General features: G+C 42.5%; 1 protein-coding gene across 2 annotated transcripts in view; it reads left to right on the plus strand.

Moving 5' to 3' along the window:
* The first annotated feature begins 409 nt into the window (after window positions 1–409).
* The window catches only part of LOC134077002 (alpha-tectorin-like), a 32,846-nt gene continuing 10,218 nt past the window's right edge, over window positions 410–23,037 (plus strand). Inside the window, exons 1-15 of one of the 2 annotated variants that reach the window (XM_062532336.1) lie at window positions 410–523; window positions 1,090–1,206; window positions 1,329–1,349; window positions 3,729–4,439; window positions 4,674–5,102; window positions 5,195–5,290; window positions 9,296–9,414; window positions 10,091–10,369; window positions 10,560–10,655; window positions 16,310–16,463; window positions 18,844–19,100; window positions 19,222–19,368; window positions 19,502–20,081; window positions 20,179–20,762; window positions 22,373–22,934. In XM_062532336.1, the coding sequence (XP_062388320.1) occupies window positions 1,155–1,206; window positions 1,329–1,349; window positions 3,729–4,439; window positions 4,674–5,102; window positions 5,195–5,290; window positions 9,296–9,414; window positions 10,091–10,369; window positions 10,560–10,655; window positions 16,310–16,463; window positions 18,844–19,100; window positions 19,222–19,368; window positions 19,502–20,081; window positions 20,179–20,762; window positions 22,373–22,934 (4,087 nt within the window). In that variant the 5' untranslated portion in view covers window positions 410–523; window positions 1,090–1,154. The remainder of the gene's footprint in view (window positions 524–1,089; window positions 1,207–1,328; window positions 1,350–3,728; window positions 4,440–4,673; window positions 5,103–5,194; window positions 5,291–9,295; window positions 9,415–10,090; window positions 10,370–10,559; window positions 10,656–16,309; window positions 16,464–18,843; window positions 19,101–19,221; window positions 19,369–19,501; window positions 20,082–20,178; window positions 20,763–22,372; window positions 22,935–23,037) is intronic. The other variant, XM_062532337.1, reaches the window with a different exon arrangement.

The following is a 23,037-nucleotide window of genomic DNA, read 5'->3' on the forward strand; positions in this document are numbered from 1 at the left end:
CTTGCCTGAGTGAGGACATTGTCCCCTCACTCCTTATGAACAGATTTCTGTTTCTGCTAAACCATGTGAGTCAATGTTCACCAACACTGGTACTTGATCATGCAAATCAGTTGTATTGCTGTGAAATTAACTATTCTGCACAGTTACAAACGTCTGTCTTGAATCTTTTCCACATGTAACAATAAAAAGCAGGATTGGTCAATATAGTTATTCTCTACTCTCTTCACTGCCTGCATGCCTAGGTCACGGTCAGTTCCTGACATCAGTCAAGGCATCAAGGAAGAGAAGTGAATATTCCAGACAAGATTCCGAGAAACCTATAATACACTAACAATGCTTTTCTCGAAAATCAGTCAGACTGGTTTGGTGATTATGCAGCACAACAGTAGCCTGTCAACACCAACCCATATATAAATGAGATGGACAAGAGCAGATTACATCGATCCAGGGGAAACTCAGGAGTGAAGAACAGGAGCATTGCAATTACATTATCCTGCACAGCACAACCTCAACCAGAATACTGGTAAGATGTACTGTACCATGTATTTGAGGAGGCCTATATATTGTTTTGATGATTTTTAATATATACAGTAATGTTACAGAGGTGAAATTGCTGAATCAATGCTAACACTATTTAGGGACAAATACCTTTGCAAGTAAGCTTTGAGTTCTTAAAACCAATTGTTTTAGGAAGCAATATATACAGAAAAGAGCAGAAATGCAGACAGGATAATCAATGCTCATTATTATAATAAATTCTTTAGTTGTCTGTGCCGTTTTATATTATGTCAGTATGTGCAATTATGTTATTATTTTACTTGAAGAGAGAATAATTTCATAGAATTGCATATCGGCTGCTGCATAAAATATTCAATAATTAATAAAAAAAATTGTGACAATGACATAAAAACAATTATAGCAATTATAGCGCCTCATGAGTAACCCATAGACTAATTAATGTGTATGTGGATATAACTGGTTAAACAGCTCCACGTGATAGCTTTCGGGCCTCCAAAAGAGTGGGTACTTATTAGTGCGCAAGGTGAACAGCTGCTCTAAGCATCATTTTGTGTTTGTTGGGTTGTTTAGATATCAGCGGCTGAGAAGAGCTGACCCTGTCCTGCTTGTGAGAGAGACCAGGTGTAGCAGTCAACATGGGCTTCACCGTCTGTGTGTGTGTGCTATCTGCAGTGATGCTGATGATGGGTAAGGCCTAAAGCTGGTTCAGACACATTTTCACATACCGGTACTTACACACACACGCAGGATGTAATATTTGATTTCACTGCTTTGTGGTGCTTATATCATATGCTCTTTTTCATAAACAGGTGAACTGTCAGCAGCACAAGGTAGGAATGAGTTCAGAATTATTCAGCACTGAATGGCATTAAGCCACATAAACCACATCTTTTCTATTGGACATCTGAATCCAGCTGTACATTTGTACATATATGAAGTACCGGTACAATACCTACATTCATTACATTGGATATTTCCACTTTTATTGCTTTTATAAATGCAATCACTTTTTTTTTTTTACAATATTTTACAAAAATCCCCTCTTCAATGACAGATTTCTACAAAGTGATGCCATTAATTATATATAATGTGAAATGAGTGACTGCATAAATATTCACCCTTTTCAAGTCAGCATTGAGTAGATGGTCTTTGGCCGCAACTGAAGCATAGATGGGCAAACAGTTGCAGTTTACTTTTGGCAATGTAACAAAAGTGGCGATTTGCAAATTTGCAGCAATGTCATATGTAAATTAGGTTCGTCACCCACCATAATTCTTCTTGAACCGCACCTGTGCATTTAGCATTTATTTAACTTTATTGCGTCAGAAAATATTACATTTCGGTTATAAAGTGTCAAGCTATCCATGCATGTATGAAACCACTCAGTTTTGGGTGCCCACAAGGGGCCCATAGCCCAGTGAAACAGAATCAGTTTGAGCTTTAATCCAAAACAAGAATGAAGAAAAGAATATGCATTCCCATGTATAGCCAGCCCCAGTGTATTCACCTCATAGCTGAAAATGTTTGTTAAATCAATGTGTAAACATAGATTTTGGTAATTCTACCAAGTTTTGTTGATTTGCAATTGTTGTCAGCCACCGTACTATAGCCCAGTGAAACGGAATCAATTTGAGCTTTAATCCAAAACTATGGGGAAGAAATTAATTTGCATTCCTATGCGCCTGCCCCAATGCCTTAACCTAATAGTTGAAAATGTGTGTTAAATCAATGTATAAATGTATATCAAAGTATATAAATCAATGTGTATCAAAGTCTAAAAGGGGAAGATAATCCTCACTTGTTTCATCTTAAACAGGACAGAGAACACAAACTGCTGGTCCTGTGCTCTGCTTTCACCATGAGTGCGCAAACTCTACTGGCATTCCACGGGTCATTTTCTTCGTAATAAAAAAAAAAACAAGAAAAGAGACCTAACCTAAACTATAATCCACTCACATAAGCAAAACATGAAAAATCCTTCCGGATTAACATGTATTGTGAAATTGACACTGTCCAAATAGTTACTGGCATAGAAAGGGTTAACTGGTGTTCATCTGATCCTTGATCTTGCCCTCCTTATCTTTTGTGTGCCTCCATTGTCCTCTGAGAACAAACACAAAGAGAAGGAATGCCAACCTGCTGGCGCAAATCCAGACTTCTCTCATTTCACCTCTCATCACCTTTTAGTAGTACTTTCGGTAATGTTGGCGACTCTAGAGCTCCTCCTAGAAATATTTGTATTATTTTATCTTGTCAAGTAAAATACTTCTCACAGCTTCAGTCCTTCTCCCTGTAAATGCTGTGTGTGCTTTTGTTATGGAGCCGAAGGAATAGGAACAGGCAAAGACTAGATATGGTAATGTTTCAAGATTCTCCAGACATGTATCCGGGTCTAGGAGATCTGAAGTTGCAAGGCTGGTTTTCCATCTGCGCCCCTAAGTTTCTTTAACCATCAAATTGGCTTTGAAGCTGTTATATCAAGGTAAACAACTTGTAGGCCTATATGGCTGCTTTAATTGAACACATTGCATCTTTGGACAAGTTCTGAAATTAAACAAAGAAATTGCCTGTGGCATTTAACTCAACAAGTAATAGTAAAAAAAGAATGGTCAACAAATAATAAAAAAAAAAAAACATTCAGGTTAATGGACCTCAGCAGGCTTACAGGGGTTCAAGGTTCTCTGAGCATGGTTGGATGACATCACTTTTGTTGACGTTCCAAACAAAACAGGGAACTAGCTCACGCCTCTCTCCCCCTTCCTCCCATGCAAATTAAACTGTCATGATCATGCATCTCAGTGATGATTGGCTGGAACAATTTGTTATATTTCATGGTCCAGGCTGGACCAGGCTATTTTCGGCGCCTGGGCTGTCCACAAGAAATGCATTTTTTAAAAGCATATTTAGAGGGTAGGTCGCGGATCATGAGGAGATGTTTGCTGTATGTGACATTAGCCATTAACCACAGCTCAGAAACCTTAGAGAACCTTTAAAGCTAAGAGTGAAGAGAAATAGAAAGTTTCGCTATCATTTAGGCCAACATTTTTTTGGTAGGGCACTAGTTTGAAGTTTAATATCATTGGAGTTACTGACTCATCCTGAAACTACATCCAAAGCCTCAGACCTTTCAAAAACAGTGTACACAATTGTTGTACACTTCTCTTTTTAAAACAACAGTATGCAACAATTTGCCATATGTACTTTTGTAGGTTTCTCAACAATTGCAACATCTCCATCGAGTACAACGGTAACTACGGCAGCATCTCCAGAGCCAACAACAACTGAAGAGGCTACAACTGCTTCTGTGTCAATTGCAGTAATGTCATCAACAACTACAACATCTCCATCAACAATTGCAACATCTCCATCAAGTAGCACGGCAACATTTCCATCAAGTAGCACGGCAACATCTCCAGAACCAACAACAACACCAACTGAAGAAACAACAGCTGCTTCTGTGTCAACTGCAGAAATATCATCAACGACTGCAACATCTCCATCAAGCAGCACAACAATATCTCCAGAACCAACAACAACAACAACAACAACAACTGAAGAAACAACAACTGCTTCTGTCTCAACTGTGGTAATGTCATCAACAACTTCATCTCCATCAACAACTGCGACATCTCCATCAAGCAGCACAACAACATCTCCAGAACCAACAACAACAACAACAACTGAAGAAACAACAACTGCTTCTGTATCAACTGCACTAATATCATCAACGACTGCAACATCTCCATCAACCACTGCAACATTTCCATCAACAACTGCAACATCTTCATCACGTACAACACTAACTTCGGCAGCTTCTCCAGAACAAACAACAACAGAGGCAATAACCACTTCAGCACCAACAGCAGTAAAATCAACAATGACTGCAACATCCCCACTGACTACCTCCACTGGCATGCCTGGTAACTATGATTCCAGAGCATATTTTCACATCTTGCTTATGATTTGTTTGCATATTATTTATTTGTACAATAAGTTATTTCAAGGGGAATTAATATTGCTAGTTATTTTTCATGCATAAAGTATGACACTAAGTGTATTGTCTTCAAGTTAAAGTCATTTCCGGGTACACATAACACATCTTTACTTTGCTACACAACTTATGTAATGATTATGTATGATTATTTCAAATACAGTTTCCCAGAGTGTGGCCCTGAGTCCTGCATTTGACCCTTGTCACGCCTACACTGTGCTGGATGATGAATGGAGAGCTGCTAACAACACAATCCATGATAACTACAACATCTTAAGGTGTGACACTCAAGTCAGCTGGCAAGGCTGGTATCGCATGTTTTACAGGGGAACTGATGCCCATATGCCAGAGTACTGTGTGAGAATGAACCGCTGTGGAGCCCATGCTCCTCTGTGGCTAAATGGAACACATCCTCGAGTGGGGGAAGGTGTTGTGACACGGCAGGTCTGTGGGCACTGGAAGTGGGGATCATCCAATCCTGATGACTGCTGCAATTTCGCAAACCCACCTGTTCGAATCAAAGCGTGCCCTGGAAATTACTATGTGTATGAATTCGTTAGACCATTCACCTGCTGGCTAGCCTACTGCACAGGTGAGTGAGAAACTAGTCTTTAACCCTTGAGAAAGCCTACAGTAAGTCTTTTTATTGCTTCTTCATACATGGTAAACTTTGTCCTTTCCCAGACGTTGGTGACATTGATTTAAACATGATAGCCCCAGATCCAACATTAGGACCAACCCCCCGACCCATCACTGGCACGACAGCAAGTCTCCCTGCAGGTAAGTCACATTAAGTAACCGACAGTAACAACAACCTGTCCATGAGCACAGTTTAATGCTCCATTCACAAAAGTTATTTAGATATGATACACAAATGCTACCATCTTATCTGACCCTGAGGTAAAGTGGGAAAATGTCCTGTGGTTAGACCAACTTGGACCCCTCTGCGCTAAAGAGGAGAGGGACTATTTAACTATCCAACGTATCCAACTTGTTATAGTGCTCAGTTCAAATCCTGGCATCCATGACAGTATGGACGTGCATTAGTGCTTATCCACGATATTCCTTAGCCAACAATGGGCTTCGTCATGACACCTCAGTATTTAGAAAACGGTTTTCTATTCAGGCGAAGCTGCGTTGTATCGATTTTAACGTGACGGAACCTTGACACCTTCCCGGAGGCACAAAACTTGCATGCGTGGTTTTTCCGCTCAGAGGCTCTAGGGGGAAGTGAGACATCAATCATTCAACCCGAAATAAGTCAAATAAACATTCCAATGACTCAGAAGCTGATTAGTTAATGCAAATTAAGCCAAAAAAAACCTTGCATAGGTCACCTTTAATTATACACAGGTTTTGAGCAACATATATGGTCATCATTCCAGACAATGTATTTTCATGGACGACCTTGAATATTTCAGGAAAATCAATGGCAAAATTAATTCTGTCCATATTCAAACAGTATTTCTCCATAGTCCAGGTGCTAAAGTGGCCTGTCTGCAGTTCAGACTTCGCAAATTGGGTGCATCATGGAATGAAAAACATGATTAAGAAGACCTCAGACTGTTGTCAGCTGAAATCCTATATCAGGCAGGAATGGGACCACATTTCATTTTCAAAACTCTAGCAACTGGTTTCTCCAGTTCCTGAATGTTGGCAAATGAAGAGGTAAAGCAACACAGTGGTGAAAATGCTTGTTGCAACTTTTTTGAGACATGTTGTCATTAAATTCAAAAGATTTTTTTCTTAAAACCAATCAAATTTCTCTGCTTCAACAATTGATATGTTGTTGTTGAACTATCCTCAACTAAATATAGGATTGACATGATTTGTAAATCATAGCATTTACAAATTTTCAGACTAGCGCCGTGATTTGTTTTATCTATTGTTTAATCTGTTCGCCTCATTCAGGTGAAGGCCATTGTGGAAAGCAAAACGAGGCTACAGGGTACACTGTATCTCATTAAAGAAATGTTGCCACCTACTGGCGAATTCATAGAACATACCAATCCGATGGTTTGTGTACCCTGTAGCCTTCTTTGGTTTACTACCACAACTGTCAGAAAAGGTGTTGCTCATATCTCCATACTGGCCCTGTTCACGTCTTCACATTAGCCTTATTCAACCCCTGTTGCCTATTTCCCTTGATACCTTGATACTTGATACCCTATAGACCTGAGGTTATTCTGACCGCCGCGCAGTGAAGTGGTCATAATAGGTTTAGTCGGATTTGGGGTTTTTTTTCTCTCTCTCTTCGCATGAGCAAATTACCGTCAAGGATTCCCGAAACACTGAAAGACTGAAAGTGCTAAACTGAAAGTGCACAAAACTTGGTGGGCATGTAAAAATGAGGTGTTGCTGTATAATTGCAGTTATTTCTGGCTGACATGGTCCAGAGCCATATAGATACAACCAGTGGCGTAACAAGGCAGGTGCGGGCCCCGGTGCTAAAATCATGCCCGGGCCCCTGCGTTGAAATGCCTAATAATAGAAGCCCAGGAAGTCTTCACTTTGATACATGCAATACACATTAAGGGTGACTATGCAAAGGACCTGAGGCACCGAAGTAGTTTAGTAGTTACAGATACAATTTCAAGTAAAAATCACACGACTACATGATCCATTCTGAAAACATAAAAAATGTATTTTATTAATAGTCTGCAGGCCAGTGTAATCTAATATTAGCCTACTGCATTAACATCAACTTGCATGGAATTATGGGAACACCCAATGCGCTGAAACTTTTTCAACCCTCTGATGAAACTATAAGCGTAGATTGATTGCTCGCACTGCGCAGAAACGAAACTTAATTTAGCCTTATTTAACCGTGCAGAAACCAAATAAAATCATTAATATGCATACAATCCCCAATATGCATGAATTAGGCCGTGAGACCTTTGGTTGTGCAAAATCGTCAACGATGTTCCCAATATTTAATGTATCTCTCGTATTTTCAATGGACAGGATAGCTAACCCACTGAGCCTCTAGTTCCCCATGCTGCTCCTCAGGTAAGTCTTAATAAGTTTGAGTTTGGAAAAAGATCGCTCAGCTGTTGTCACAGTCACACGCAATGTCAGAAACATGAGAGCAATTATACACACTTCCCCGAATGTGGATGTTACACTGTCGTAAATAATCTACCACCAGCATTTTGGCAAGTTGAAAAATAGATGTTAGTAGTAGTTTGGCCACCCTTCCCCTTGCTCTTTACGCTCCTGCCGCTTCTTGCAGCCGCTCGATGACTGAACGATGACTGAAATGTGCAGCCGCACTATCCATTCAAAAATCGCAACAAATCGCTAAGCCTATATGTAGCAACCAGATATCCTTGCTGTATCTCAGTAGAAAGAAAGATAAGCTGGCGAAACAGTATGACGACAAGGAAAGATGGTAAATTTGATTTAGCCGTTTCTATTTGATAGTTTGATTCTTAATGGTGAAGTTCTAAAAGAAAAAAAAAGGCAGGACGGGGGTAGCGACGGGCCCCGGGAGGTCACGGGCCCTGGTGCGACTGCACCGGCTGCACCTACTATAGTTACGCCACTGGATACAACTCTGTATCTATATGGCTCTAACATCAAAACTGCACAAAATTGGAAGTAGGATCATTATGACACCCTCTGAATGGAACATGGAACTCTGTTCATGGGGGGCCATACCATAGACATATAATATACTTTATCTCCCTCAACAATGGAATTCTCTTCTCTGATTGGCTGATGGGGTGGCCATTAACTTCGTATAACCTGCTACCTTTGAAGTAGTTCCCGTATCACACTTGAATATTAATTCGCCAAACTCGTTGCGAAGTTTAAATGAACTGTCACGTTGCATCCAAGCTGAAATACAGACGTGCAGAACCATAGTAACATTGTAGCATATGACGGAGGTGGATTGTAGCTAGTTTGATGCCATGTAGGCTATAAAAGTAGCGATCTTTCAAAGTTAAAGTTAATCAGAATCCTGGGATATGCCCGCTTGACAACGGGAGAGATAGAACTAACGACTGGCTTTTGGCCGTAGCAACCAGCCATTTAGAACTAACGACTGGCCTTTGGCCATAGCAACCATCCATTTTAGAACTAGTAACGGCAGTTTTGTCCTGCAAGTAGAAAGTTGATATATGGCGGAAAGTAGTCCCACAGTCAAGACAGTTTTAGCGATGTTAACGGACGCAACGGTGGAATAAAACTATGTTGTAAATATACAGGTTATGAATACAAACGGGAGATAAGCGGGATAACGGCCTTCGAGGTCGACCGGTTCGATGGAAATAATGGCACGGCGGAGGTAACTCCGTCTCCGTGCTTCGCACGTCGCCGGAGTTCTAGACCTCCACCTAGCCATTATTTCCATCGAACCGGTCACCTCGTCGGCCGTTATCCCTTACGTATATCTATGGGCCATACAATAAATGTGTACATTTAGTGACTACAACAACTGGCCAGTAGATTGCAAGACACAGTTTTCTGTGAATATCTCAAGAACCATAGGGCCTAGGGGCCATGTCAACCCATCCCATAACCACTCATTTAATGTATAACACCACCTATAGTCAATAATGAAAAAGTAAACATGAGGCATTGTAATCGCAGGTATCTTGGGTTGACAGGTTAAAAACTGCACAAAATGTTAAGTGTATGATCATTATGACACCCTCTGAATATATGCGACATTTTGAATAATTTGGATCATGGGGGACCATACAATAAATTAATATTTTTACATTTAGTGACTGTACAATACGCAAACGCATGTATCCCTAACTTTCCAACCCCTTCCAGGTGTATTTTACCCATTTGGACCAGGGGATTTCCACACCAGTCGTTCAGATGATGGCTCCACACATGTTAGCATAGCACAATCATTTCGCTATTTCAGACAGACATTAAACCGGATATTTGTAAGTAAATATATTCAGTGATTCATTATTTATCAAAACAGTTCTCAATTATCCATTTTCACTGTTATTTTTTTCCAAGGGATGTTATCATCAAGTAGCCTTATAGTTAAACTTAAAAATTGGTACTTTAAACTTAGCGAATTCTGGCAGAAGTAGAGCAAACATACTGTAATCTCATCAGCCATTTTTAAGTGAAAGATGTTGTTATTCTAAATGAAATGCATTTGTTTAATACTGATGCAAAAGTGCTTCAGTGTTGTTCCTCTGTCTGTCATTGGGCCTGTCCCATTTCTCATTTCTTCCCCTAGAATCTTTCCTTCTTTTTATACTGATGCAAAAGTGCTTCCTTCTGTCTGTCATTGTGTAAAGCCCATAACCCTAAATCACATATGACGGTTGTGATTGGTCTGGTCAAATTTCAGCTGGGTAGACATGGTTTTGAATGGGGGGGGGGGGGGGGGGCTGAAATGAACTGCCAGAGCAGACGAAATCAGTTCTCAGATCTGCCAGGTTGCCAGATTAGCTGGGAAACGTTAACCTATGATTCCGTAGGAGGATTTAGGTAGACCTATGAAAATCATTTGAAAGGAATCCAGAAAAGGCCAGCAGATATTACGATTTTGGTCTTGGACCTCATCAGAAATGTCCTGTACTGATGAATCAATTTTCACTTCAGGTTAATAACAACGGATTTCTCACTTTTGATTCTGGATGGAGAGGATGGAGTCCATACCAATTTCCTGCTTATGCACACCGCAACATCATTGCCCCGTTCTGGACAGACATAGACAACACCCGCAGAGGCTACATATACTACCGGCAGTATACCAGTGGTAGCGTTCTCCAGCAGGCCACTACAGACATCAACCAGTACTTCCCTGGGTTGAGTTTCTCGGCTTCCTGGGTCTTTGTTGCAACATGGGACAGAGTGGAATATTACGAGAAGTCAGGAACAGTTAGTATTTTTTTCTGCACTTTTTCAGCCTACATTCATTTTGGTCCTCAAGTGTCATCAGTTCATCATGGGATAAAATAGACATTAGGCCTACTTGTAAAAGAATTGGCTTTGAAATCATTTAAAAAATGAATTTAATTGATGATATCAATCACTACTTCATCATCTTACTGTTGTCTCATTATTCAAGGAAACCTCATTCCAAGTGGTCCTTATCTCAGGAGGCCAACGTTCATTTGCTGTCATGAATTATGGTGCCATTGCTTCAACACGCCATCATGTTCAGGTAAGCAGAGTAGACGACACAAACAAAGATGTCACAAAGATATAAAAACCTCTAGAAAGAATAAGACCTAGAACAAAACAGTTACAGGGTCCATGCTAACATCAAATTCCAGGACTTTTCCACTCCAGATCCAAATAAGTGCAACATGCCATACTTTGAAACATAGATTAAGGTTAATGCATGATCAATGAAACATACTGTATCGACCAAACTTAATGATTACTGTTAGATTTAATGGTATTTTTTTTTATAACTATCAGACAACCACTTAGAAAAGAGAGAAGCTTGAATATGTAAATGTGAGAACACTTCCTAGCATTTGTCAACTGTGCTGGGATGTGATTTTTTGCCTTTTCTAACACCAATATCTAAATTAAAGCACTGTTACATTCAAACATTTTCAAAACCTTTAAATGCCTCATTTACTATTGTCATTTTTACCCCTCAAATTCAAAAGGATCCGTGGGAATCCTGAGTGTCACACACGCTGGCTCAAGCATGGGTAACATAAAAGGGAGTTCCACGCAAAAGTAACAATAAATTATATTTATTAAGTAATAATAGAAAGTCAGTATGATGAAGCTATAAAAAGTAAGATGTAGTGCATAAGCGTCTAGGGGTATTATAAGTACAATGTATCACAGACTCATACTATAACATAATAGAATGACGGTCGAGAGGAGAGGGAGTCCGCCCGCATCATGGGAAGTGGCCATTTTATCCACTGGCCCACATCAGGCCCAAATCTCTCACACCTGTGTGCGCTGGCACGTCTACCGCCCCCTGCTGGAACAATGAAACAAATAGAGAAATAATAGAAGAATGGGCGGGGTGCAGGTCTGACCATGACAGGGTCGTGACACCCCCCCTCTTAAAACAGACGATCCACCTTGGTGGGAAGTCTGCACCAAGAGTAAACATTCAAACCATTTTAAGCTATAACATTTTTAAAAACCTTTGGGCATAGACAACAATAGTAATCCACCACCACCAACACCCATAACCCAACCAGACTTAAGACCCATTAACCACCAGTCTTTATCAGCCCACTGCCCTCTAGACTTCCCCCAGACCTCCCATCTCAGCACAACCAGCAATCTCCGGCGCCTAGAAAAAGCGAATCTAAGGATAGACTGGACAGGAGACAGGAGAAACACAAAGACAGATGGGACAGAACAAGACATGACAATCATTTAGGCCTAGTAGTCTTCAAGTCATGGGACAGGGCATCAGCCATGGCATTATCCGTACAGCCGATGTGACGAATACCTATATAACTCGAAAAACCCGTTGACAAATGGGCAGTGTACCACCAACCTCAATATCATGTTGAATTGAATCAGTAGAGGAAAACTTATCAGAAAGCAGGCCATTAAAAGACAGAATCAAAAGACCTATTCAGACGGGATTAGTTTTATGGGGGGACGTAGGTTTATCATATGACCTCTGTAATATAAATGTCCAATTCGGACGGGACTAGACATCTCTGTCATTTTACTTGACATGGGAGGAGTAACTACGTTTACGTTCTGCCGTCACATCTTCATCGCCGTGCACGTGATACTTTGCGTCAGGTACGTGCGGCATTTTCAGATTTGAAAGACTACACAAGTTGGTTAAACTAGCAAACGTTAGCTTTATGATATGCCATAAGTAGTTTGAAATGGCTAACAATATCAAGCTATTAGGCAAACTAGCTAACGTCATATTAGGAGCTGCACAGCATGTTATGTTTTCATTCAGACTATGGTGGAATTGTTTTCAAATCAGGATGTGACGAAATATTACAGACATCTTTACAGAGGGTCGCGTTCGCACGGGATTAATATTACCTAAGGTAATTTCTCCGGACCGTTTTACAGAAGGTGAAAGTGTCACGTAAATTTCACCGACATACTCCGTCATGTTTACTGACATGGCGCGTCCGGACGGGACTACATTACCTGGTAATTATTACTTTACCTGATGTCACCCCATAAAACTAATCCCGTCCGAATAGGCCTAAAGACTGCAACTCTTCATGTTGAAGGGACAAGAGGTTCAGAAGACAGTCCAAATTTTCAAGAGTCGCCGAACTTTTCAGCCGTGACTGTAACAATGTGTCGTCTGGACCAATCACATCGTCGTCTGCTGCCACCAGTTGAGACGTAACGGGCCCACACTCGACTACAGCCAAAGCAGCAGATCTTACTTTATCGCCACTGGAAACAGTTTCACTACTAGCTTGAGAACAGTCTGACTTAGGCAAATTTATGTGACGTAACTGCATTGCGCAGAAAGGCGACCCAGGCATCGGCAGCAAAGCCTGATTGGGTTCTCTCGCAATCTGACAAAGATGACATGTTTTCACAAACTTGGCCACATCACGTTTCACTTTCGGCCAATAAAAATGCTGTAACAACCGACAGTATGTTTTGCGGACACCAAAGTGCCCGGACTCACCACCATGTACAGTATGCATAGCTAAATCACGATGTTCCTTTGGCATAACCACCTGCAACACCGGTTTCTGGACATCAGAATCAGACGGCAGCCACTTGCGCACCAATAAACCATCCACAATAAAATAACCACTCCTCGCGCTTCTCACATCACCCGCAGACAATGCTGTATTGAGTAGCTCAGTTAACTCCTCATCCTTTCTTTGTGCTGCAATTAAATCAACACGAGACAGAGCGGTAACACAGATAACATTGGACAAGCACGAACATCAACAGACTGATCATCTTCTGCGCAACTCGTCGCCCCAGTCAGCGCACAATCTGTGAACTCATTCACACGTACATCAGATACAATTGGTAGAACAGGCTCGGTTTTCACGACAGGAGGTGGTGGCACACCAGGCCAAACACATCCACCAGCAATATTGTTCCCAATGATCACATCCACCTTTGGCACAGGCAGTGAGGGACGAACAGCCATGACAAACTCTACTTGCACCAAATCAGAATTTAACTCCACCCAATGGAGAGGAGCGGAGATCGTCTGCATCTCAAAGCCCCGAACCAGGGCGCAACTCCCAGTGTCAGATGTTTTATTAAATGGCAAGACCGACTGAACAATAAAGCTCTCGCTAGCTCCTGTGTCACGCAACACTCTTACGGGCACTTTTACAGAACTGCCGACTAAGGACACATAGCCTCTTGTAATGAACGGACCATAGCTCTCAGCACATTCATCAAAACCATTTCGTCCTTTCTGCGGCTCTTCCTTGGAAGGACAAGCGCTCTCACCACCCAACCCCTCCGTAGAGGTACCACAACTCTGAGTCCTCACCGTAGAGGAGACAGTCCGGCCAGACCAGGCCACCAAACTCACCCATACTTTTCCCGAAACAGACTTAGAAGAATCCCCATTTCGATGTCGATCATGCAATACGGGACACTCGTTTTTCCAATGACCCTCGCCCATGCAATAATGACAATTTCCCTCATCAGTTTTATTTCGTGCACCATAATCTGTTCTTGGGCCACTAATAAAACGTCTGGGCCGAAAATCATCACGGCTAAAACTGTGAGGTGCTTGATCTCTCAGTTTAGGTTTGTGAGTCAATACAAACTGATCTGCAAGCACTGCAGCTTGTGCAGCAGTTTTAACTTGATGTTCATTTATGTAAGTTGCGAGTCAATCTGGAATAATATTCCTAAACTGCTCTAACACTACCAAATCAACCAGACTCTCATATGTTTTAACCCCTTCGGCCGCGCACCAACGGAAAAACACCTGGTTTAATTCACGAGCAAGTTCAGTGTGTGTTTGCCTGTCCCCTTTCCTCCAATTCCTAAAACGCTGCCTGTATGCCTCCGGAATGAGCTCATAAGCCTTCAAAATTGCGTCTTTCACCGACTTATAACTTTTACGCTCCTCTGCGCTAAGGGCTACAAAAGCATCCTGGGCCCGACCCGTAATCACTGCCTGCAATAACAAAGTGCATTCCTCATCTCTCCAACCTCGATCATCCGCTATATTTTCGAACAATGAAAAGAAGACATCGGGGTCACGTTCATTAAATTTAGGCAAAAATCAGATCATATGCGACAGTTTTAACTCTGGATTTGGCTGAGGTGTAGGCCCAACTCTATCCGGAACACCACCCGGAATTATGCCCTGCTCAATGAGCCTAAGCTTCTCCCGCTCTAGCTCATTTTCTCTCTCAGTCTGTCGATCACGCACTTTCAGCCTTTCGTACTCAAGCAATCTCTCCTGCTCTCTCTCTGTCGCTGCCAATTTCAACTCTTTTTGTTTTGCTTCTGCTCTATTTGCTGCCAATGTATCACGTTGGATCTCTAACTCCAGTATAGCCTTTTGCTCCTCAAAAGTCATATGAACACCTCTAGGAGTAGATGCGTCTTTTGGAACCACCGGATCTGCTTCTACATTTAAAGAAAGAACCTCCAATTCTACTAATCGTGTTGAAACCACTTGTTTTATCTCTTCCTTGCCGATTTCGAAAGATTTAATTCAAATTGGTAATGCTGCGCGACTTGTCGCAGTTGATCCTTCTTAAGACTATTTAAACCCTCTTCCGATGGGGAAGCCAAAAAGTCACTGAGATTTTCCATTAAATAGGCCTACTAATCATTTAACAAAATTCCATGCTACAAAACAGGCACCAAATCAAAAACTACGTTGTCTATTTTAGAATGCCTCTCTCATTCCAAGCCCAATCATTCAAAACCAACTCATGCGCGTCTTTTATTCACAATGAAACCCAGCGTCAGAGAACATCGGAGAAATAAACTGGCCACTAACAGGAGCTGCCCCAGTATCTAACTATGAAAAAGACAACCCTGCATATTTCCATAGCCTATGTCTTCAGCGTGCCCTCCTGCGATTAGACTGCTAGCCAGTCTCCCCACGTTCGACACGCCAATTTAAACTAAACAATTTAACTCAAAACAGCAAACGTTTAGGCGGTCTCACCTAACACCAGGGGTTCATGTAGCTCAAACTTACCCTATTTGTCTTCTCCAGGTCTCAAACGCCAAGCACATGTGAAAACCGCCGCATGCAAAAAGGTAGACCTGCATCTAGGCACAGGACGCCGCGGAACTCCCTCTCACCGTCAAAGCCAACCGGAAACCGCAAATCAATTAACCAAACAATTACAATTAGGCAAACAATGAGTGGAACTCCCAGAAAAACACGTTCGTACCAAAATAGCTACCGAAACCGAATTTCTCCCGGACGAGCCCCCACATGTCACACACGCTGGCTCAAGCATGGGTGACATAAAAGGGAGTTCCACGCAAAAGTAACAATAAATTATATTTATTAAGTAATAATAGAAAGTCAGTATGATGAAGCTATAAAAAGTAAGATTTAGTGCATAAGTGTCTAGGGGTATTATAAGTACAATGTATCACAGACTCAAACTATAACATAATAGAACGACGGTCGAGAGGAGAGGGAGTCCGCCCGCATCATGGGAAGTGGCCATTTTATCCACTGGCCCACATCAGGCCCAAATCTCTCACACCTGTGTGCGCTGGCACGTCTACCGCCCCCTGCTGGAACAATGAAACAAATAGAGAAATAATAGAAGAATGGGCGGGGTGCAGGTCTGACCATGACAGGGTCGTGACATGAGTAATAAACTTTTACATTTAAATTGATGTACTGTTCTCCTCAATTCTTTTCTTCTTGATGAACAGGCTGGCTATGACACCAATAACTCAGAGCATCATTTCTCAATCCCTGGGTCCTTCATGAGCAACATCACCAATCTAAGGCACACTAGCAATGTCAACAGGCCAGGCCGCTGGGCCTTCCGGATTGATGATGGACCACAAGGCTGCCAATACAATGGTGATTCGAAAATCTATCATTGCAAAGTAGCGTTAATTTCACTGTGGATTTACCTATTCCAAACAGCAGCTTCACCTAACGTGTCATGTACAAATATTTTATTGTAGCTTCTGCAAGTTCAATATGATTATATGTAAAAAGTTGAATGAACTTAGTGAGTACTTATGTATTTTCGATTTCTTACAGGTTTACATTTACATTGTTGCCCATAACAGGCTAGCAATCTGCTAATGAATGACATCATTGACTCATTTGAAAAGCTTTTTAGAACAAATAAGTGACTTTATAAATAAGTGTATATTTTCTTTTTACATTTTTCAACATTCAAATGTCTGGGCAAAAAACGTGGAACCAGAACAGCGACTGCAACCGAGAGTAGAAGTTCTCCCCTTATTAGACATTCTCTGCCTCGGCACAAGTTAGGCTGATGTACACCGGCGTGTTCACAAGACTCTCCCGGTTAGATAAAGCCCACCCATGTGTCTGAGCGACCTATGGTTCTTGAGATGTACTGTTGCAACCAGGGGGTCAGGATTTGACTGATTAGCTTCGCTGATTAGCAAAGCACTTCCTCGTCGCCATTTTCCAGAAATACATCATGTCCGGTGCCGTTTTCCCTGCGTTTTCCTCATGCCGATTGGTGGCTGTTCCACTCTCAGCTCATGCACGAGCTTAGTGTGGGCACGAGCTCTCCTTCTGTACCTTACGTCAATCGGTAACCTGGCACTTAATTGGCTAAGTAAAACGGCACCGGAAACAAGCCCCTTGAAACGCCATATTGAAGCCTGAAAAAATCGTTCAATTTTGGCAATTTTCACTAGCCTAGCATTCCCATTGAAATGAATGGGGGCGGGACTTGTTCACTTTCTCCAGTTCTTATAATACCTCCATGGTTGCAACCACATGGAATTGGGCAAACAAGCTACCAATCAGGCACCCCAGGTTTGATTGACAATAACTTGAGCCTATAGCAAGCATTGAAGATGAGATCCGGATATTCTTGTGCCAAGGAGTAGGTTTCAGTGATATGCCATATATTTTACCATAGGAACCCTGCTAAACACCCCTCAAAAGTCATGCAAACAATGCAAGATTTTGATGGGAAATTCAATAGGACTTATTGATGCATACTGACAATAAATCTCTTACTACACAGGAGCCCCTTTTAATAGAAGCATAATCTTGGTGTCAAATGAAAGCCAACCCTTTGGAGCTTCTTGTTTGTATCAAGATTGCATCGCAGTGACTCATAGAAACAAAGACAAAGCATCACTTCACATGAATCTGCTACTGTGACTAAGTTTTCTAAAAAAAAAAAAGAAATCACACTGAGCTAAACGCATAGGTATTCTGATATGAATAAAATTAGTTAATCATATTGTACTCTAGAGTCATCTGTTTTGAGTTACAGCTTCACAAGTCCTGGTCCAGGCCTCAATTGTGCCACTTCAAGTGACCTAGAGGACCCAAATGGTGGCAGTTCCAGAGATGTATGAAAAAACATCATTCAAGCCTCGTTGCCAGTACATAACACAGATTATGACACAGTCTACGTCCGGTGATAATACTAATCCTGTGCGAATCTGCATCTCAGTGATTGTTATTGCAAGAATTGCCTATCTTTTCTACTTTCTGCGTTGTTTTCAGATGTTAGAATACGACATATCCGGGTGTAATGTCAGTGAAAATAGAGTAATTTACAGACTTTGCTTATCCCGTGGGGCGGAGGTGGGGCAGTAATTTGAAAATTACCAAAGGTCCCCAGGTAATACTAATCCCGTGCGAATAGGGCTTAAGCCATTGTGTACAGTATGTTCCTGATCCATAGAGCTTTGGAGCTGAGAACTGGAAAATCAAGCGGGCCAATCACAGTGTGTATAAAGTCGGTGGGCTGTGTTGCTTTCATCTACATTTGACGCCAAAGGATTTACATTGATGTCTATGACAGCCCTTCGCGTCGCAAATGAACGCGTGGGGGCACCTTCGGCTTCCGATATTGACGCCAGGGTGCTTGGCCATGCGTCCTCGTTCGACGAGTTGGGTGTGAGACCGTGTTGCAACACAACAGTGACTGACATACGACCAGAAGTTGCGACGATAACGCATCCTGCTATTTGAAAACAAGAAGATGATTCGTTTAGCGGTATCCTATTGCGTGGAGAGGGAAGGTTACGCATCCTGCTACTTGAAAACAAGAACATGATTCGTTTAGCGTTATCCTATTGCGGAGAGGGAATTTGAAAGACAACTGTTTATCCCACCCCTCCGATTGAGCCCTGACTACTGTGAGTTCCCAGACCCTACATCTTGATGTGGGACTGGCTCGTCAGGCTATGGTTAATGCATTCTTTAACAAAACTAATGCAGGGATGTCTCTTAGGTTTACCTGTGCAGGTGGGGGACTCTTTCTGGAGAGATGACACCTGTCAGCAGAGATGCACCTGCGTCAGTGGAGGCCTCCTCCAGTGCCAGCAGCAGCCCTGCAGCTTCTCCCAGGCGTGTCGTCCAGCATCCTTCCAGTACTCCTGCCAGAATATTCAGCGCCGCACCTGCACCATCTCTGGAGACCCCCACTACTACACCTTTGACAGGAAAGTCTTTCACTTCCAGGGAACCTGCACATACGTCCTCTCAGAGGTATTGTACTTCTACTGCTTTTAAAGATACTCGTTAAGTTAAGAGTTCAATAAGTTTTTTATTAATGTTTGTATTTGCTTGGGAGCTTAATACTTAATGTTTTTACTGAAATGTCCAATAGGCTTGTGGCGATGGACTACCGTACTATCGGATTGAAGGGAAGAATGAACATCGGGGCAGCACACGTGTGTCTTGGACTCGTCTTGTAAGAGTGTGGGTTTATGATGAGGAAATTGAACTTGTAAAAGGCCATCGTTACCAAGCAATGGTAAGTACCACAATAAATTATTAATTAATAATACAAAGTAAATGTTCCCTGGCATCAAATTCACAATTTTCAAACAAAGTTCAAACTGTTCTCCTCCAATTGGCCCAATGTTAATAGTTGCAACCTCCTTCAGGTGAATGGAAGCTTTGTGTCGACCCCATTTACCCTCCGACATGGGTCCATCCAAGTCTACCAATCAGGTTTCTCTGTGGCTGTGAGTACAGACTTTGGCCTGCTGATCACCTACGATGCCAATCACTATGTTAGAATCTCAGTGCCCTATGAGTACCAGAACGCAACCTGCGGCCTGTGTGGCAACTTCAACCACCACCCTCACGATGACTTCAGAACCCGCGGTGGGCAGCTTGTGAGCTCAGACGTGGAGTTTGCTAACAGCTGGAAGGTGGAAGGGGACACTGACCCTAGCTGCCAGGACGTGCGATGCGCAGGACTTGCATGTGCTGCCTGTACCCATAGTCAAAGGACTCTTTATGCAAACACGGCCCACTGTGGTATCTTAAGCAACAGTGTCGGCCCGTTTGCCTCCTGCCACTCAAGGGTGTCTCCACAGAATTTTGTAGAAAACTGTGTGTATGATCTGTGTGTGGGCGATGGCTACCAGCCCATTCTCTGCCAAGCACTCAATGTGTACGCTGCCCAGTGCCAACAAGAGGGCATCCAGTTGGGCCAGTGGAGAAGCCAGGGATTCTGTGGTGGGTGCTGCTTCTGTAACCAGTAAACACTTCATGTTGTAAAGGTGGTTTTGACAGGAATTTAATGCATTCTTCTTGCTGCTTTCTGCTTCCACAGAAATCCCCTGTCCAGCCAACAGTCACTTTGAGTCTCAAGGAACTGGGTGCCCTGCAACCTGCAGCAACCTCAACGCCCCCCAGAATTGCCCTCTGCCCAACCAGGAGAGCTGCATCTGCAATGCTGGCTATGTCCTAAGCGGTGGGGAATGTGTTCGGCAGAGTGACTGTGGCTGCACCTTCGAGGGGCGGTACTACACAGCTGGGGAGACAGTGGTGCTAGACCAGGACTGTGGGAGGCGTTGCCACTGTACTCAAGGGTCAATGACCTGCCAGGCACACAGCTGCAGTGAGCTTGAGGTGTGTGGGGTCCATGGTGGTGTGCGGGGCTGCAGACCTGTCAGCTACTCCACCTGCTGGGTGGAGGGCTTTGGGTCCTACCGCACTTTTGATGGACAGACCTTCAACTACCCAGGTGCCTGTAGTCTGACACTGGCTAGGGTCAGGGGACAATCACAATTACCTCACTTTCAAGTAACTGTTGAGAAAGTTCCCACAGGCCCAAGAGATTTTCTCAGACATCTGAAGTTTGAAGCAGAAGGAACACAAGTCTCGGTGGAGATGGGAGAGGGGGGCACAACTAAGGTACAGGATCTATGTTTACACACTTAAAGAAATAGAGATATAAAAATAGTGTGTCTGATACAAAAACGTTTCACACTTCCAATACCATGATACACATCTGTAGTATAAACTAGGGCTGGGATAAACGATTATTTTTTAAACGATTAATCTAGCGATTATTTTTTCGATGCATCGATTAATCTAACGATTCATTTTTTCAGTTCGATTCGATTTCGATTCGATTCGATTATCGATTATCTCCCCACTAATTGACTAATTGCAATATATACATGTTGATTTACATATCTGAATGAAATAAAACATTGCAATGTATGTTTATTGCTCTTAAAATTCTAAAATGAAAGACTAGACAAGTGCAAAGTAATGCATTCTAAGTCAGAGGTAGCATTCAATAAAACCTTGAAGCCTTGAAAACACTGGGAGTGTTGTCAAATTGAAGGGGACTAGATCCCAACTGTCACCAATAAAATGACAACTTAAGTAGGCTTATTGTAAGTCTTTGGGTCTTTGGGGCCATAGGGCCCACCTACACATACTGTATACCCCCATCAAATCATCATTATGATGATCATTATTATAATTATTATTATGCTGTATTAAGTGTACTTTCACTTCAAAGCAGTCAATGTTTTAAATGCTAACATTGTTCACAAAAAGTTTGTGAAAAAATCAGAGACCTGCTCTAGTAATGTAAGATACAGTATAATTACAATAGCTTTTGCATGGTTGCATGATAAATACAGTACTTCTGAAAACAACAGCAATAATATGGGTGCTATTGTTTTGGGATGTTTCCCTCATGCAAGCATCAAACTCTGGTAGGCAAATGGAGACAAAATTGACATGCTTTTTAATGAAATTCCATTTGAATCTCTGAATGTAAGGATTCAGGAAGCACGTACCAACTTTAGTCTATGTATTATGGCCGAGCAGATAGGCGTAAATCACTGATCTGGAGATTTTTAGATGAAAGACTAAAGCTGCAATCTTTTGACCATATTCAAATCTGACTGAACTATACTCTGCTCTGTATCAAGAATCCACGTTGTTCTATTAAATGTCGTTAAATAATTAAACAGTAGGTTGAACGGAACTTGCCACCAACGTTATCGATTAGTTTCAGTTTCTGTCGCGCAAACACGCACATGCATGCATTCAATGAACGCTCATACCAACACTTAATTGTGTTGCTGTATGTTTATTCACATCGAATTAGCAAGTATTTCCTCCTGATTGCTGAAACTTTTGTTTTCTTTTTCTGTCGGGCCGCGGTTGCTTCATCAATTGCGCAGCAAATTATCAGGTGAAGCACCGAGCCTACTGTAATTTCACTCCACGCCTCACAGACCAGCAGTCTCTCTACATTGCGGACCGGTGCAGCTCCGTCCGCGGCCCATAGTTAGAGAAACGCAGTAGAGGAACGAGTGCGTGCTGCAGTGCCTTGCACTTTTGAAATTCTGAGTTGTCACTCACGTTGCCGCCAACCTTGTTTTGATTTTGACGACGTGTCGATTCGCATATTTTGAACCGACGTATTTTTTGCGTCGAACTAATCGGTTAAGTCGATGCGTTGTCCCAGCCCTAGTATAAACCTAATGTTCTCCCATCAGGTGGATGGGCAAACAGTGGGCCTTCCGTTCAGCGTCAGCCCCGGTCATATTAGCATCTACCACAGCAGTGTAAAGGGTGTTGTCATAGAGACCAACTTCGGAGTGTTGGTAAGAGCTGACTGGCCACACGTCATCCGCATCACCGCTCCAGGCAACTACAACGGCACTCTAGGAGGCCTGTGTGGAAATCTGAATGGAGACCCTCATGACGACTTCTTCTCCCCAACTGGAATGCCCCTCAACGACTCTCAGCAGTTTGGAGACAGCTGGAGAGATGGCTCCCTGTCAACACACTGTGTAGAACCTCAGGTCTGGGAACCTGGACACTACCAGAACACCAGCCAGTTTAGGGACCTCTGCGACATCATGGGATGGGCACATGGGCCTTTTGGCCAGTGCCAAGCAAGTCTTGAGCCCTGGAGCCGAATTGAAGACTGTGTCCAGACTCTAGTGAGGACGCAAGGTGCTCGAGAGGGACTGTGCGAGGCACTGCGTGGCTACTCTCTACTTTGCCAACAGAGTGGCGTCACAGTTGGGGAATGGAGGAACATCACTAGCTGTGGTAAGGGAGTTAAATTCCTTTCAATCTCAACTTCTTAAAACATATTATAATAAATATAGCAGAAGAAATAAGTTTGAAATGAAACTGATCTGCCATTCCTTGT

This window comes from Sardina pilchardus, chromosome 3, assembly GCF_963854185.1.
Source record: "Sardina pilchardus chromosome 3, fSarPil1.1, whole genome shotgun sequence".
NCBI lineage: Eukaryota > Metazoa > Chordata > Actinopteri > Clupeiformes > Clupeidae > Sardina > Sardina pilchardus.